This window comes from Microcebus murinus, chromosome 25 (assembly GCF_040939455.1).
Source record: "Microcebus murinus isolate Inina chromosome 25, M.murinus_Inina_mat1.0, whole genome shotgun sequence".
In the NCBI taxonomy this organism is placed as follows: Eukaryota; Metazoa; Chordata; class Mammalia; order Primates; family Cheirogaleidae; genus Microcebus; species Microcebus murinus.
Window position 1 is genome coordinate 13,704,648 of NC_134128.1, and position 18,383 is coordinate 13,723,030.

At 46.3% G+C, this 18,383-nt stretch overlaps 1 protein-coding gene across 2 annotated transcripts in view; it reads left to right on the plus strand.

Annotated features, from left to right (window-relative positions):
• Positions 1-15,396: 15,396 nt before the first annotated feature.
• NMT2 (N-myristoyltransferase 2) overlaps positions 15,397-18,383 on the plus strand; it is a 43,048-nt gene continuing 40,061 nt past the window's right edge. The window contains exon 1 of one of the 2 annotated variants that reach the window (XM_012737962.3): positions 15,397-15,584. In XM_012737962.3, coding sequence (XP_012593416.1) covers positions 15,475-15,584 — 110 coding nt within the window. In that variant the 5' untranslated portion in view covers positions 15,397-15,474. The remainder of the gene's footprint in view (positions 15,585-18,383) is intronic. The other variant, XM_075997625.1, reaches the window with a different exon arrangement.

The following is an 18,383-nucleotide window of genomic DNA, read 5'->3' on the forward strand; positions in this document are numbered from 1 at the left end:
GGGAGTTCAAAACCAGCCTGAGCAAGAGTGAGACCCGGTCTCTAGAAAAAATAGAAAAATTAGCCAGGTGTGGCGGTACACATCTGTAGCTACTGGGGAGGATTGCTCGAGGCCAGGAGTTTGAGGTTGCAGTGAGCTATGATCAAGCCACTGGGTGACAGAGCTAGACCTTGTCTCAAAAAAAAAAAAAGAATTCACTTAAAATTTCACCATGAATATTGGATGTGATTCTAAGTTTTAAATGGCAGTATTTTCTGTGCAACTGCATCCATAATCCATATGGTTAAAAAAAAAAGAAATAGCTTTCCTAAGCTATTAATTATCATAGCTGTGAAATAATTCCCTTTACTGAGAAAAGGATGAACTTTTCTATTAATCTTTAAATGGTTGGTTAGAAGGTCAGAAGTATTGTTCTGATTGCAAGGGTCACTTTCTATCCACTGTGTCAAACCTTCTGAAGCTCTGCGGGTCCTCATCCTGCTGTCTACTTCCTCCACCCAATTTTTCTTAAATTCTCACCCCTTCCTGGCCCACCATGCCAGCTCTCTGATCTCAGCGCCCTTCTCCTCCCCATGACTCCCAAAGTCCTAAAGCAAACCCCCCACTTGGGGTCAGTTCACGTCCTATTCCCCAGGACATGGTGCTTCATGATGGAATTTATTTCAATTCTATATCCCACCACCAGAACAAGATTATACTCTTAGAGCATGCAGACCACGTCTTATTCTTCCTTTAATTCCCCATAGGTGTACAGCTACAGCATCTAGCACTAGATTTGGAGATTAGAAGACCTGGGTAAAAATCCCAGTTCTGCCATTTCATTCAAGATTTCCCTGATTTGGCCGGGCGCGGTGGCTCACGCCTGTAATCCTTGCACTCTAGGAGGCAGAGGAGGGAGGATTGCTCAAGGTCAGGAGTTCGAAACCAGCCTGAGCAAGAGCGAGACCCCCGTCTCTACTGAAAATAGAAAGAAATTAATTAGCCAACTAAGAATATATAGAAAAAATTAGCCGGGCATGGTGGCGCATGCCTGTAGTCCCAGCTACTCAGGAGGCTGAGGCAGGAGGATCACCTGAGCCCAGGAGTTTGAGGTTGCTGTGAGCTAGGCTGATGCCATGGCACTCAAGCTCGGGCAACAAAGTGAGACTGTATCTCAAAAAAAAAAAAAAAAAATTTTCCCTGAATTAAGATTTATTGGGCAGTATGGTATGTCTGGACTGGGCTCTGATTGGGGAATTAAAAGCTGAATCAAGCATAGCTACTGCTTTTGGGGTGCTATGGACTTAATTGTATCCCTCTCCCCAAATTCATATGTTGAACCTCTAAGAAGGCTGTATTTGGAAATGGGGTCTCGAAGGAGGTAATTACGGTTAAATGAGGTCATAAGGGTGGGGCCCTGATCCAATAGGATTAGTGTCCTTATAAGAAGAGCCACCAGAAAGAAAAAGAAAAAAGATGCCAGAGAGTTCGTTCTCTCTCCAAGCACACACACAAAGGAAAGGCCGTGTGAGGCTGTCGTGAGAAGGTGGCCATCTATAGGTAGGTCAGAAAGAGTGAGCTCACCAGAAATTAATGGTTTGCGTCTTGATTTGGGACATCCAGCCTCTAGAACCATGAGGAATAAATGTCTGTTGTTTAAGCCACCCATCGGTGGTATTTTGGCAGCCTGAGCTAAGCCACGAGGAGATGAGAGCTTCGAGCTAGAGGCAGGGCAGCTGTGTCGGGCAGGCTGCTTGGTGTGCAGGGTGTGTCTCAGCTCACATCGGGTTGTTGGGGCTTTCCAGCTGCTTGTGACAATGAAGCAAGCCAGGGACCCTGGGGACAACTGGCCTCACTGCCAGGCCTTGCAGAGGTCAGTTGAGGGACTGGATGGCTGCTCGGGGTCCAGGCTGATGGGGCATTGAGGTGACAAGTGACAGGGTCTGGTAAAGCTACTGAAGAGTGTGCTGGTCTATTCAAAGGATTTGGCAGGGCAATGGCATGGTCCCAATAATGGGGAGGGTGACCTAGCCTGGTTTGAGTTCCCTGAGTCCCTGGCCTGGGGGTATACTGACCCCCCAGCATCAATCAGATCTCAAAGATTTTCCTAGAATCCAAGGCCCGTTTTCCTGAACTCTTCAAGGCTCAATGAGCAAAGATCAGCAAAACTCTCAGCATGTGTGCAGTTAGCCTGCTCCCTGCTCAGCCAAGTCGCCCGGGAAACTAAAAATAAAATTGAGAACAGAGGATCATTAAACAGCAGAATTCAGCTGAGAGAGGAGCTGAGGCCTGAGACTCACACCATAGAACAGGTTTCCCAGGCATAGGGAATGAATGACCAAGGACAACTGGCCCATACCAGGGTCACCTGTGGTCAGCCTGTCCTCCCTGGACTTTGGGCATTTATGGATCGATATTCCCTGGAGTGTCTGTTCTGCCTGAATATGACTCAGCTTTTCTGTAAGTCAAGTTTTGTTTGTTTGTTTTCTGTTCCTTCTTCCTCTGCTAAATAAACAACTGTCTCCCTGTAGCTCCAGCTTGGATTCCCAAGAGCGAGAATCTAATTTGATCTTCAGACCCTCTTTGGAGGGCTGCTTTCATCCAGGGCCACCTGGTGGTCTTGCCCGCCTGTGGGCAGGCTGCAGAGTGCTTTCGGCTGCAAGTAACAGAACAGCCACATGCAAGGGACCTCAACACTAGAAGATCATTTTTGTCACATAGCAAGAATCCTGCACATGGGTGGGGCTAGAGCTCCGTGGCTCTGTGACCCCATTGAGGACGTCTTTCCCTCTGCCACGTGGTCTCTGACAGTAGTCTCAGCAGTTTAATGAATGCATCACATCTTAAGATTTCCCCGATGCCCCGCATGGAGGTGTATTTATGTCTCATTGGCAAAATGGAGCCGCAGTCCCTCCTCTATCTGCAAGAGAAGCTGGGAGAGTGAGTAGCTGGTGTTTGCAATGCCAACAGGGGAACGTGGCTTCTAATGACAGGGTGGATTATGAAACATTGTGTAGGCAAGTGTCTACCCTAAGAAATAAACAGTTAACTGCAGCACAGTACTGCAAGTCCTATAATAATTTGCTAAGATACTATTTGGAATAAGTCACATAACTTCTTGGAGGCTCAGATTCCTAAGATGGAAAATGAGCCTGATAAAACCTGCATCACAGGGCTGATGTGCAGATTCATATGAAACAATATATAAGGACATCTCGGTTTCAGTACTTGATAGTGAACACACATTTGTTCCTTCCACTCTGTCACCTACAGTGTAAATGCACAATAAATATTTGTTAATCAAGTAAACATAGCTTATCTGGAACATTATCCTCTTGAATTTTGTTGGCTATTTGTAAAAAGAAAAGAAAATCAATTTGACAGGCAAAGTAAAAGTAAACATGAAAATTTCAAAGGCTGGCATGCTAGGAATTAATTTAGAATGCAATCATGCTCCATTGTATTTAAAAGAAAGCCCAGTAACTACATTTAAGCGTCTAACACATTTTCCCTAGATCATCTGATTACTTATTGTTACTCTCCCTCACGAAGGAACCCCTAAATAATCTTCCATTCCTTCCTGCAACTGGCTCGACTAAACTCTTGGTTTTGGGTTTGGTTTGGTTTGGTTTGGTTTGGTTTTTTTCCTCTATCGTAGAGTCCCTGAGATGATTTGGGGTCATTTCTTATCTGAAATAAATCACCCTAACTGGCAGTCTTGCCTACATACTCCTTTCCTTACCAGTGGTTCAAAAAACTGCAGTTAAAATCCATTTCTCTCACCTGCATCTTCGACAACATAATCACAGGATGCATGTGCAGTAGTTTCAACTTCCACGTGATTTCGAGACTTTTATCGAATTATCCCTGATTTTGTCACCTCCCTGTTCCATTTATGGATGCTTTCCCTGCCAATTATGCAAAAAGACATTTGGTTTCCTTTTCTCTCCTACAACTTGTCATCAAAGGCGCCTGTTCTCTACCGAGGATCCAAGAAATTCTTCCTTTAATTCAAAAATCATCTCAGAGCCCACCTCCTCCGGGAAAATCTCACCAGCGAGGGCGTGAAGTCATATATCTGTCCCACAAAACAAGGCCATGGGAACGTTTGGTTCTTTGATAGGATGAAAAGCCAACAGAGAGTGATAAACCTTTTTTATTTATATTTTTTTGCTGGAATGTGAGCTCTTCTGTGCTTGGCACGAAGCCTAGACTGTAGTAATTCCACACATCTCTCATGGCAGGTACTGAAATGTTCACTCCAGTTGTATCCTGTTTAAAACTTCAATCTCCTACCCAATGCCAAGTCATGCCCACCATTGGTTCTGGCGTCTCGTGAGGCTCATGAGACCTCCCCACACTCTAGAGCTTCTGGCTCCTCCAGAGTTGAGATGGTTAGGGAGGAGGGATGGAAGGAAAGTGGTATAACTTGTTTTACTTGGTGCAATTATAATCTTCTCTTGGTTATCAATGTCCATCGTGTGGCAGGCGTCCAAATATTGGTTCTTTCATGGTGCTTTTGCACAAGTCCTTTGGATGACAAGAAAGTTCTCTGGCTGGGTGATGTGCTGTAGCTGACTTCTAATCTTTTTTCTAAGCCCCTGCACCTGGTCATACAATCCCTACTTCTTCTAGATAGCTACCTTTGGGGATGGGACTCCAGTAGGACAAACTCAAGCCTAGCCACCTTTCCTGGTCTCTGCTTGCTTCCTGGTTCATGCACACAACCCAGATTGTTCCAGCAAGCCTCTTGTTCTAGAATTATCCAGGCAAGAAGCAAGGACCAGTCTCTATCTGCTTGTCTGTTCCCAACTCCTGAAGAACTATGTCTGGCTTTCTCGAGAACTCTCTCACCAAGTTCTGCAACAACACAAGAGTCGAGGTGGGATGGTGATTTTCTGCATCTTGGCCAGTGTCTAGCTCAGGAGTGAGACTGTGCAGTCTTCCCTTCTGGCAGCCACACTCAGTCTCTGAGCTGCTCTTGAAGCCCCACTCGTGTAGCTTCTGGGGAAGGAAGGGAGTAGCTCTTACCTTGAACTCTAGTAGTCTTGTAACACCTGGACTTCTGTCACTATAATATAACATGGAGGCAGTGCTGGACTATTGGTTACTAGACTGGTCCTACCACCTCTTAGCTGGTCCTTCAGGTATTGGGGGGGGGGGTTAGTAACACTTAATCTCAGCTTTGGGGCTGCAGCCTCATTCTGAGACAACATGAAATATCCCATTAACATCTTGTTGCTCAAACAGTGTTGCAATGCATGTCTTGTGCATATGTCTTTGTCAGCCTTTGGGAGTATGTCCAAAGGGTAAATTCCTCATAGATGTTGCCAAAGTATTCTCCAGAAGGTTGCACCAATTCGTTCTTCCCCCAGCAGTGCAGGCACGTACTCATTTCTCTACGTCCTCACCAGCACCAGACACTCCTCGCCCTTGAACATGGACCAGAGCTCTGACCGGAAAGACCTGCTCACTTGCTCAAAAGGCCAGATGAATGCACCATTCTGGACATTGCAAAGCAGCAAATAAGAAGCTTTTCTGGCTGGGCTTGGTGGCTCACGCCTATAATTCTAGCATTCTGGGAGGCTGAGGCGGGAGGATCACTCAAGGTCAGGAGTTCGAAACCAGCCTGAGTAAGGGCGAGACCCCGTCTCTACTAAAAATAGGAAAAAATTAATTGGCTAACTACGAACATACAGAAAAAAGGAGCTGGGCATGGTGGCACATGCCTGTAGTCCCAGCTACTCGGTAGGCTGAGGCAGAAGGATCGCTTGAACCCAGGAGTTTGAGGTTGCTGTGAGCGAGGCTGATGCCACCACTGCACTCTAGCCCGGGCAACAGAGTGAGCCTCTGTCTCAAAAAAAAAAAAAAAAAGATGCTTTTCTGGAGATGGGTTGAAGGGAAAAGGAAGACAAGAAGGGAAGGGTGGGAGAAGGAAGGGAAGAATCCTTTTCAGTGTCGATTGTGGACCAATGTGCTCTACCTCTGAGTGCCGGGTGGCCAGGCGGAGGTGGAGCAGAGGGTGAGTGAGGGTTTGTGCATTGAGCGTGGGAGCCAGCTCGTCCCACGCTGCTGGCTACGGTGAGACTGAGCCTCCTAATCTCATCTGCAGTGATGCACGCAGCTACAGAGGTGGTGTAGCTGACACACGAGCAGAATGATGTGGTCGCCATGCAATGTTCTTGTCCACCCAGAGTACCTCTTGAATGCACTATGTGTCCAGAATTAGTAGACGCCCTCCAAGCACGTGGGCACCGCCCTCTCTAACTGCTCATTCACAGAATCTTGTCCTAGGTCCTTATCAAGTGACAACGTTCCAGTTCCCTGGGGGCCCCTCCTCTCCAAACCAACATCAGCAGAGTGTCACCAAGGTGGGTTTGTGTCTCCCCATTCTAAGTGCTTTTCCTTTTTTCCCTCCTTTTTGTATTCCTCTTTTGGAAGGGACTGTTAGAATATATTTGAACTTCGCAGGGAAGACAAACCACTAGGAAATTCACCGTGTTCAGCCTTTGGACTTGGGGGACATTTTCTCTTTCACTGCCTTTGCTAGCAAATGCTGGAACAATAAGTTGACAAGGTCAGGGAACGCCACTCACAGAGACCAGCAAACCCTGGGATAAAAAGTATGAGAAGTCCAAATAGTATGTCGGGCTGGTAGGGAGAGGACAGTACTGGGGCTCGTGATACCAGAGTTTGGATCTCGTTTACCGACGATCTGCCTGCTTTTGTTCATTCATTTATTGATTGATTGAGACACAGTCTCACTCTGTTGCCCGGGCTTGAGTGCTGTGGTGTCAGCCTCGCTCACAGCAACCTCCAACTCCTGGACTCAAGGGATCCTTCTGCCTCAGCCTCCCGAGTAGCTGGGACTACAGGCATGGGCCACCATGCCCAACTAATTTTTGGTATATATTTTTAGTTGTCCAGCTAATTTCTTTCTATTTTTTTAGTAGAGATGGGTCTCACTCTTGCTCAGGCTGGTCTCGAACTCCTGACCTTGAGTGATCCTCCCTCTTTGGCCTCCCTGAGTGCTAGAATTACAGGCGTGAGCCACCATGCCCAGCCAGATATGGCTGCTTTTATCTTAGATTAATAGTGTAACTTCCCCAAGCTTGGTGTTGTCGCCTCTTAGAGGAAATGTTAATAACTACATGAGCCACCTAACAGAGGAGCTTTCAGAATAAAACAAAAAGAGAGAAAGTGCTTCTGGGAAAAAAAGCACAATAATAATTATTGTATATTATTAAAATTATATACCATTTAATTTTTAAAGAATTATATATACAATCATTACTATGAATTATGTTATTATGCGATATATACAATATGCAATAATATATACAATTAAAATACAGTAATCATATATATAAAACACAATATAGTAATCTTACTGGCAAAGAGTTCTGCTTAATAACATTAAAAGGAACATTTTCTTAGGACTTTTTGGAAAATACAGAGCAAAACAGGAGATGCCTAAGAGCTTTATGGATACCCAGACTTGAGTTTGAATCCTGTTTCAGGCATTTGCTCAGTGAGTTTGGGTCAATTATTTAATCTCTCTTGCTCTCTATTTTGTCACTGAAAAATGGGAAGAGTAAAATATACTTTTCTGGCTGCCGTGGGGATTAAAAGTCAACATATCTAAAGTTTCAGTTATACAAGATAAATAAGTTCTAGAGATCTGATGTAGAAGATTGGGCCTATACTTAAGAACACTGTATTGTACACTTTAAAATCTATTAAGAGGGTAAATCTCATGGCAAGTGTTCTTACTTCAATAATATTTTTAAAATAATATAATAAAATAATATATATTATTAATAATAATATATATTATAATAATATGTATAAAACAGGTGTCTGATAGATCAAAAGACTTTAATAGTAATTATTGATAAAAATGTCAGAATCCATAGGAACATGTAAGGGAAAAAGAAAAGAAAAAGAAATATTAAAAAAATTTATATTAAAAAAAGATAAAAATGGAAAAACTATATATAAAAATCACCTTTTTTTTTCCTTGTCTTTCAATGAGAGCAATGCCAAATTTAGCAAATAACTCTGGTTTTGCAAGGATTCTTGGTTGTGAACTGAGAGACCAGGGGACTGTGGCTTTTTCCAGATTTTGCAAGTGGCTGCTCTGGCTGCAGATCAGATGGAAGTGGACTTCCTGAGTCTCAGTTTACCTTTTCCCCCGCAGTTTATACCTGAGGCTCAGCCTCTGGTGACAGCTTCTTCCTTGGGGCTGTGCCCTTCTAGGAGCTGGACCCCACGGAGTCCGGATTTGGACCTCAGCAGCCCTGAGCATTTGTGAACTTTAATTGTTTAAGTTCAGACAAAGGAGTTTGTTTATTCCTTTGTGAGTTTAGTGGTGAGGGTCTGATGAGTTGATTTCTACACTTTCAGGATTTTTACCCCTTAATATTTTGTTAGGAAAAATTTCAAACAGAGACTAATTACACAGTGAACCTCCCCATATCTACCCATTGGATTCTACAAGTAATATTTGTGCTTTGTTTTATCCCTTATCTATCCTTCCCTGTATTTATCAATGACCAATTGATTTTTATTATTAAAATGCATGGCAGGGTAGGCGTGGCGTCTCACGCCTGTAATCCTAGCACTCTGGGAGGCCGAGGTGGGCGGATAGCTCAAGGTCAGGGGTTTGAAACCAACCTGAGCAAGATCCCCTCTCTACCAAAAATAGAAAGAAATTTAATTGACCAACTAAAAATATACATACCCCAAAAAATTAGCCAGGCATAGTGGTGCATGCCTGTAGTCCCAGCTACTGGGGAGGCTGGGGCAGAAGGATCACTTGAGTGAGCCCAGGAGATTGAGGTTGCTGTGAGCTAGGCTGATGCCATGGCACTCCCTCTAGCCTGGGCAACAAAGTGAGACTCTGTCTCAAAAAAAACAAAAAACAAAAAACGCATGGCAGCAGTGGTGTGCTGTTAAACGCTTAACAACCGGCTCTCCTGGGGGCAAAAGCCCTGGTTTGCAGCCTGTGTTGGTTCTGTACTATAAATATGCCCACTGTGGCCAATATCGGCCTCTCAAGATGGTATTATTGAACTCAGAGTTGGGGAGAGGTGCATACCGTGTGCTCTCCCGAGCTTGTGGGAGCCGGCTCCAGCACACCAGTGTAAGATATTTTATTTTTGTATTCTTTTCTTACTTTTACTGAAGCTAATGGCTGACATGAAGACAGCTGAATGTCTTTCTATTTCTCCTCCCCTTCCTGATAGCCTTCACTTTAAGACAATCATCTGGGGACAGCTAAAAGTTGTATTCTTAGCAACTCAGATGGACTCAGGCTAGACTGCTCCCCAGGGGAACCATAAACTCAACCCTGAAGATTGCTTAGGAGAGCTACCAAGATGGCATTATCTTTTTTTTTTTTTTTTGAGACAGAGTCTCATTCTGTTGCCTGGGCTAGAGTGCTGTGGTATCAGCCTAGCTTACAGCAACCTCCAACTCCTTGGTTCAAGTGATCCTCCTACCTCGGCCTCCCAAGTAGCTGGGACTACAGGTACGTGCCACCACACCTGGCTAATTTCTCTATTTTTAGTAGAGACAGGGTCTCACTCTTGCTCAGGCTGGTCTTGAACTCCTGACCTCAAGCGATCCTCCCGCCTCGGCCTCCCAGAGTGCTAGAATTACAGGAGTGAGCCACTGCGCCCAGCCAAGATGGCATTATCTTATATAAAGATAATGAAAAAGCATTCTTTCCTCTTTTGCTTTTTTAAGTAGATTTCCCCCTCTCTTCCCCTCTCACATAGTTTGCTTTTGCAGGAGTGGGAAGAACCATGCACTCCTGGAAGAAATCTCCGTTCCCAGAAAAAACAAGTTACGTTGTCTCTCTCCTTCCCACCATTGTACCTTGAGTTTTTATGAAAGTCCATAGTAAGGGGAAATTTTGCTCGAATACCTCTGTAGTTAGATTATTTATTACAAGGTCCTGGGGGAACAATATGTTAAGTAAAATAATCCAGGCACAAAATGTTCTCACTCATATGTGGAAGCCAAACACATTGATGTCACGAAGGTAGAGAGAAGGATGGTGGTTCTTAGGTGGGAGGGCAGACAGGGAGAGGTTGGTTAACAGACACCAAATCACAGCTAGCTGGGAGCCAGTGCTAATGTTCTATAGCACTGTAGGGCGGTGATAGTTAATTTATCATGTATTTTCAAATAGAAGAGGACATTTTGAATGCTTTTAACACAAAGAAATCATAAACATTTGAGTTGCCTGATTTGCCAGTATACTCTGATTTGATCATTACACATTGTACACATGTACCAAAATATCACACCATACCCCATAGCTATGTAAAATGATTCTATGTCAATTAAATTTTTTTTAAAAGCATCTGAAAAAATACTCTCCCTGTTGAGCTTGCCAATAGGGAGAAATGAAGGGTAAGATAGATTCATTCATTCTGTAGCTTTTTCTTTTTCTTATCTTTTTTTTTTTTTTTTGAGACAGTCTCTCTTTGTTGTCCAGGCTAGAGTGAGTGCCGTGGCGTCAGCCTAGCTCACAGCAACCTCCAACTCCTGGGCTAAAGCAATCCTCCTGCCTCAGCCTCCCAAGTAGCTGGGACTACAGGCATGTGCCACCATGCCTGGCTAATTTTTCTATATATATTTTTAGTTGGCCAATTAATTTCTTTCTATTTTTAGTAGAGACTGGGTCTCACTCTTGCTCAGGCTGGTTTCGAACTCCTGACCTTGAGTGATCCGCCTGCCTTGGCCTCCCAGAGTGCTAGGATTACAGGGGTGGGCCACCACGCCTGGCCTTCTGTAGCTTTTTCTTAAGGGGCCCCCGTGTTCCGTGCACCGTTAGTGTTATAGGGGTACAGGGAGGAGTAAATGAGTGTGATTCTTTTTTTTTTTTTTTTTTTTTTTTTTGAGACAGAATCTCACTCTGTTGCCCAGGCTAGAGCGCCGTGGCATCAGCCTAGCTCACAGCAACCTCCAACTCCTGGGCTCAAGTGATCCTCCTGCCTCAGCCTCCCGAGTAGCTGGGACTACAGGCATGCGCCACCATGCCTGGCTAAAGAGTGTGATTCTTCTGGAGCTGACGGTCTAGAGTCAGGACGGTGGCAAGCACAGAAACCCTCAGCAGAGAAGGCAGCGTGTAGGCTGTGTCCTTAACGGCAGAGGGGACAGAGGGGGACAGCATTCCAGGCTGAGGACCTGGAAAAGACCAGAAGCTTAGGAAGAGGCTGGTGCATCCAGAGACTGCAGAGGGAGCCAGAGGGAGGCTGGAGAGGGTGGTCTTTACTTCCCTCACTTTCTTTACTATTTCCTTCCTCCCCTATCCTTTCTTCCCGAAAGTGCCAGAAGCACTCATCTTAGACAAGCGAGAATGGATCCTTTTGCCTCCTCTAGTGCTCCTCCTTCTTGTAATCAGAATTTCCGATGGGACAGTGTGCTTCTGGAATATATCGTTTTTATTAATGAAAGAACTAATGAATTTTGGCCATAAACTATCCAGTGATGCACTCGTGGGCAAAGCCTGTATATATTTGAGGAGTTGGGCCAGCAGTGTGGTTTCAAGGTGACCCTATTTATAAAATTAAGGCACCTTCCACCTCCTAAAATGACACCATCTCTAGATGGTGTCACAGCAGAATTTTCTAAAATTTTCTAGAATTTTCACTGGCACCACTCTCAAGCCCCAGCTTGTCCTACAGGGGCGAGACAGACTAGCCAACAGTGAAGTTCTACAACGCGGCTAATCTACAATACTCTCTGCAGCACCACCCTGCTGGTCTGAACACGCGTGAAAACCTTTCAGCAGAATAATAAGCAGTGGGAGGTGAAAATTACACCCAGGGTGACCACAAGAAGTGCTTCTCAAATACACAATTGCAAAAGGTGCAGTGTGGTTACAGGGTTAGAAATGGAGTCACTTTTTTTTTTTTTAATATGAATCCAAACCTAAGTCTGAAGCAAACCAGCTATCAGGAATAGTCAGTACAATGCAAAAGGAATGGGCTTTGCTTTTGTGAGCAGAGTGGCAAGTACAAACCGTTGGTTTGGCATGAGTCTGTTATTAGACACGCCCAGGTGTACAGACACTAATCATGTTCAGATTCGATCTTCTGGTTCATTAAATGTCTTTGAGCTGTATCTAATGTCTACCGTCCTCTGGGGAAATAGAGAAGACTAGGTTGGGTCCTCCACGTACAGGTTCAAAATGAATTCTTGTATTTTAGTATTAATAACATGACCCTCTTTGGCCTTTCCTTTGGCGTCCTATTGTCAAACCCCTTTAATTTCTTTTCTCTGTAATCCTATTCTGTTCACCCCCCATTCCTATTCATATCGTAGTATTCAAAGATGAAAATAAGAAAGAATATTCAAAAATGTCTTCAGGTCAAGTACTACGTAGTATATTAGTTTACAGCTAATGCATAATACTCTTTCAATGATATATTGACTTGTGTAAATTTTTCATTGTAATTAACACATCTCTAAATTTGTCACTGTTCATCCTCTTGTGGATAACAGTAACTATCCTTAGTCAATCCCTCTATTATATGTGGTTTTAAAAAGTTTATTATTGTTTTGGCCTAAAAATGTACTTCATAAGCAGAAACCTGGGTTATATATAAATCCCTGGTTATATAAAGAATTTATATCACCTGATATCCATTAGTATTGCTACTATCAAAAAAAATAGAAAATAAGTGTGGGAGGGGATATGGAGAGACTGGAACCCCTGTGCACTGTTGGTGGGAATGTAAAATGGTGTAGCTGCTACAGAAAACAGTATGGCAGTTCCTAAAAAAAAAAAAATTAAAGAGAATTATCATATGATTTAGCAATTCTACTTCTGGAATATATATTCAAAAGAAGTGAAGGCAGGGTTTCAAAAAATGGAAAGCAGGTTGTATTTGTATGCCCATGTTCATAGCAGCATTGTTCACAATAGACAAATGGTGGAAGCAGCCCAATGTCCATCAATATGGACACGCTGGAAGCTCTGACTCAAGGGGGCGGGGAGGGGGGGGCAAGGGCAATATATGTAACCTTAACATTTGTACCCCCATAATATGCTGGAAAAAGATAAATAAAAAGAATGAATAGACTAAATGTTGTCTATACATACAATGGGATATTAATTAGCCTTAACAAGGAAGGAAATTCTGATGGATGCCAAAATATGGATGAACCTTGAAGACATTGTGCTAAGTGGAATAAACCAATCACAAGAACATAAATACTGTATATGAGGTATCTAAGGTAGTCAAACTCATAGAAATAGAAAATAGAACGGTAGTTTCCAGGCTCTGAGGAAAGGAGGAAATGAGGAGTATTTGTTTAATGAGTGTAGAGTTTCACTTTTGCAAAGTTCTAGAGACTGGTAGCACCACAATGTGAGTATATGTAACACTACTGAAATGTACACTTAAAAATAGGATAGTAAATTTCATGTTGCATGTATTTTACCACAATTGAAAAAAAGTTTATAATAGTTTAAATAAAACAAGACCAATTATACAACAACCATTGTCTTATATCTGTAGCAGATGAGCCAGGCAGAATAGGAAATTCCCAAAGGCCTCTTTTAACACACTAGCCACCACCCCACAGTACTCTCCTCCCCCAGATAGACTTTGGATCTGAGATTCCAGAAGATGCCACTTGGTTCCAATTCTCCAAACTCTGGGATTAAGCCAGGGAAAGAAGCAAACACTTTTAGAAACATAGTGTTATTATACAGGACAACGGGATTTAGCATTTAGGAATCCCCATTGCAAAGATGAATGCTGAGACACATTTGTATTCTATAATACCCCCATCCAGTATTGTACAGACGTCTGGACCAACTTCTTTCCATGCTGGGGAACAGATGTTCCTTGTTTGTCATTATTTTCTAGTATGTATAGTATGTAACTGGTGTTTTTAAAAAAATGTCTCCAGGATTATTTGTTTTCCTTTTCTTTTTTTGAGAGGTTCTTAGCCCAAACTCCTTGAAAATTCAAATAAATATATGTCTGGTGAGTTTCCACCTTTAAAAATCTTTTAGAGAACCCTTCCTGACAGGTTACAGTGGCTGATCGGACAGGCTTGTCCCTAGTAGGGTTCCTACTGGTTACCCAAGCAGCTTACAGTCATCCAGCAGTCCATTTTGACCATGAGATAGGGGAACCTCACTGATCTGCACTTGACTTTATCCTCAGGTTGGAAGCCAGAAGCCAGCCTGACTTTCTGCCTCTGAAATAGTTGCAATCGTTGAAGATAATATCATATTTCTTTCATGTCTTGGCCCCTGTTGCATTTCTTGGAGAAACTTGGCTGGCTCAAATCGGTCAGTCAGAAAGCTGATCTTGGCTTTTGAAACCACTCTGCAGTTCTCATCTTTAGCTACTTCTGGCTCACCGCCTTTTAAGGGCATAGTCTCCCTTGCGGGAAAAACAGAAAACCACATAATGCTCCCAAGACCTTCTGCAAATAAAAGACTCATAGGAAAAAGTTCAGGTGGCTTTTTAAGGTCTCACTGTGCTCATTGAGCAGTCTCTGATGACCATCTTTGTAAAACCACCGCAGAGATTTCCGGTGGCCTGGCAGGACCTTAGGACACTGCCCGTCTCAGAGAAGCCAAGCAAAGGGCCTGCAGTTCCCAATCCTGCAGAGCGTGCTCACTGGGACAGACAGACAGTGATTTCAGCCCAGAAGGCCTTGCACGTTAGCTTGGAAATCTAGGTCACGACCTTCATTTTGGGGAAGCCAGAGTGGTACCTGAAATTGTCCAGTCCCCCGGCACCGCGGACAACGTCCCCATTTCCGTCCTAGCTGTTAAGGTGTGTGGTGTCCAACGAAAATAATTTTTCTGTCAAGAGTTTTAGGTCTGCCAGCCTGGTTGGAACAGGGCAGGTTGGAAGCACTCTTTTGACTCTGACTTTGATTTTATAACTTATTAGATCGATGTGACGTGCGATTTTCTAAAGTGCACGCGTGCGAGGGGGCGGGGAGAGCTCGCGGGACCCCAGGCCTCGGCGCGCCCACCCCTGATGGAAACGCGCCGGGGGGCAGGGCGCTCCGGAACTCGTGCGGAGCCACAGTCGTGAGGCCTGCGTCCCCGAAACGCCGGCGCGCAGGACGGCGAGCCTGCACTCTGCGGCCTTCAGCGCCGGGATGAGGCGCGGCGCGGGCGGCACGGTCCCACCTGGCCGCGGGACCCGGATCCCGCCAGCCTCTGGCGCGCGTCTCCGGAGGGAGCCGGGAAGCGCCGGCCGCCCCCAGCTCGCACGCCGGCCGGCGTGGGCGGGGCTAGGGCCGGGGCGGAGCCTGTCGTGTGGGCGGGGCGGGCCGGTCTGGGGGCGGGGCTGGCCTGGGGGCGGGGCTGGCCTGGGGGCGGGGCCGGCGCGGCGCCGGGACTCCCGCGGGACGGCGGGCGGCACTGGCAGGCGCTGCGGCCCCGCCCACCCCGCCCCGCGCCGGCCCGCCCCGCGCGCCGCCTCCCCAGCCCGCGCCGCCGCGATGGCGGAGGACAGCGAGTCTGCGGCCAGCCAGCAGAGCCTGGAGCTGGACGACCAGGACACGTGCGGGATAGACGGGGACAATGAGGAGGAGACGGAGCACGCCAAAGGGTAGGGGCGGCGCGCGGGCGCCCCAGGGCGCGACAGGGCGGGGACCGCGCCCCGCCTCGCGGCTCCCGCTCCGGCGCCGGCTCCCGGGCCCCTCGGCCGCTCCGCCCGGCGACGGCTTCGCTGCGGCGCGGAGCCCCGGCGAGGTCCGGGCGGCGCGGCCCGCGGGAGAGGAGGGGCGCGGGCGGCGGGGGCCGGGCTGTCACCTGCGGCGCGCCCCCGCCGGCCGGCCTCGCCCACCCGCGCCGCGTCCGGGCCCGCGGGGCGGCGCGCTGCCCTGGCAGGCGGGCGGCTCTCGGCGGGCGCGAGGGCGGGCGCGACGCCCTTCCTTTGTGGCGGCGGCGCCCCTGGCCGCGGCAGCTGGGGGTGGGAAGTCGTCCTCTGCGCCCCGCCGCCCTCCCCGGGCCCGCAGACCCTTGCCTTGCCCGCGCTGCCGGCGCCGGCGGAGAAGCGCGCGAACACGCCGGCGGGGAGGGCGGCAGTGCCAGGTGCGCGCAGTCCCGCCTCCCCGGTGGGCCGGGGCTGCCGCGGGCGGCCAGGTGCGCGCAGTCCCGCCTCCCCGGTGGGCCGGGGCTGCCGCGGGCGGCCAGGTGCGCGCAGTCCCGCCTCCCCGGTGGCCCGGGGCTGCCCGCGGGCGGCCAGGTGCGCGCAGTCCCGCCTCCCCGGTGGCCCGGGGCTGCCCGCGGGCGGCCAGGTGCGCGCAGTCCCGCCTCCCCGGTGGGCCGGGGCTGCCCGCGGGCGGCCAGGTGCGCGCAGTCCCGCCTCCCCGGCGGGCTCAGCTTCGCCCAGCCCCGCGTGTGCGCCGCGCTCTCCGGACCGGACCGGACCCGGCCGCAGCCCGCTTGCAAACCTGGCCTTTGGGCTCCAGAGCCCGGCGCACCGAGTGTTTCAACACCTGGTCAGGTTTCTTAATTCTTAACCCTTCTGCACTTCTCCCCCTTCCCTCCCCGCGGCCTCGATTAGCCCTTCTGTTGGGGAAGAGATTGCTCTGGGGTACAGCTGGTGTATTGGCGTCCTCCGTTTAGAGGTAAAGGGTCGCTTTAAATCTAGACTGGTGTCCTTCGCAAGTGGTGTTTGCCTTGCCCTGTTACCCCGTTGGATTCAAACTATTCGCTGGTTGCAGAGCTGCCTGCCCCCTTAGCAGTGACATTTTGCGATTTGGCGAACCCGGTGACTTGAATGGAGAGGGGTGTGGGTCATGTTGAAAACAGGCTAGGGAGGCCTGAGTCACAGATGGTTCATTCAGTGCATTCTTCAAAGGGTTGGTGACTGAAACGTGTAAACCATTTGCATTCTATGTAACGTCTCAAGATTTGAGAGAGGCACTTTTTCTGACCTTTAAATGCATTATAAAATATTAAACGGGAGATCAAGAAAAGATGATCGCCTGTAGAGATCCCTTTGCAAGTTGCTTTTTTTTTTTTTATTTTGATAAAATACTATCTAACAGCAAAGTTGCTTTTTTTTTAAAGAAATTTTTGCAGTGAATACTTCGGTGGCAGCTGCAAGTACCGAATGTTTGAGTCCAGAATATTATTTTCAAAGAATTTGTACAGAAATCTGAGCCTGAGTTCTGTGGATGCAGTGATTGAAATTTGCTTTTGATAACTAAATGTAAATATGTTTTTGAAACAGTGGTTCTGGTTGCTAGGAATGGGTCCAGATGCAAGGGTGATTAATGGACCACCCAAATAACTGCAGTACCTACCAGTTATCTTTCTAGAGAGACCCAGGATTTCCGTCTTCTCTGCTGTAACTTCTGCTTATTGTTGGTTTGATTGATAGTCTAGGTTGAGGGTTTGATTAGGACTTCCACAGTTGACAATGTCCATGGTAGAAAGAATTACTTATCTGTGTGCTAGTTGAATCGGGCCTGTCTCGTGACACCTTTCAAAAGTCTGGGTGAAGTTCTTGGAGTAGCACCCAAAGATTCTCTGTGCCTTCTGAGTTTTCAGTTTTGTGCCTCAGCCCCTTCATTATATATTAGCAAGGTTAATACAAATTTAGAAATGTCCCATGGACTGAAATGTTTTAACCAAGAGCAGATAACATGATTACCACTTCTAGTGGGAAGAAATTAATATAATGGGTTTATTGTACTCTCTTAAAATGTAAGGAGATTAGTAAAAGTCCAGATTGCTGCCCATGTTGGACTGCTTTTTTGGTTTTGAATTTCGACAGTGTGTGCCACATTTGGGGGAGTAATTGTGTTTTATTTGGCTCTTGTTCTGATGATATGGCTCAGGTAGAAACCTAGATTTTCTTGAAGAGGCTCAAGTTTGTAAATGTTAACGTTGGAAAGACTCCTTTTCTGCACTTGGCCTCTTCATTCTCTACCAGTTTAAACAAATAACAAATGATAAGCCTTTAGATGAATGAGTAGGTCCACACTTCACCTTTTAAAGGCAGATGATCAATTTGAGGCCACAATGCAGCTGTCTGCACAGAGTGGTAGTTTACCCAATAGTACCCTGGTGGCCTAAAACAATTAATTTGCCCCGACCATTGAACACCCAGGATAATGTATTTACTACTTGTTTTAGACACATTAAGTTGAAACTAGAGCCTCAACTAAAAGGAAAATATTCAATTTGATTCTTATTTTGCACCAATATGTAAATATTACTGCATATACTTTTATTTTCATAGAATTTTCTTTATGGACTAAAAGGGCATTTCATTTTATGAATAATGCTGATAGTCTGTGAATGAACTGTAAGATGTTTTATGTTTAATTCAAAGCGATGGCATAAGTATTATAAAATACTTGAATCTTACTATCTTTATATCTTATTTTTCATG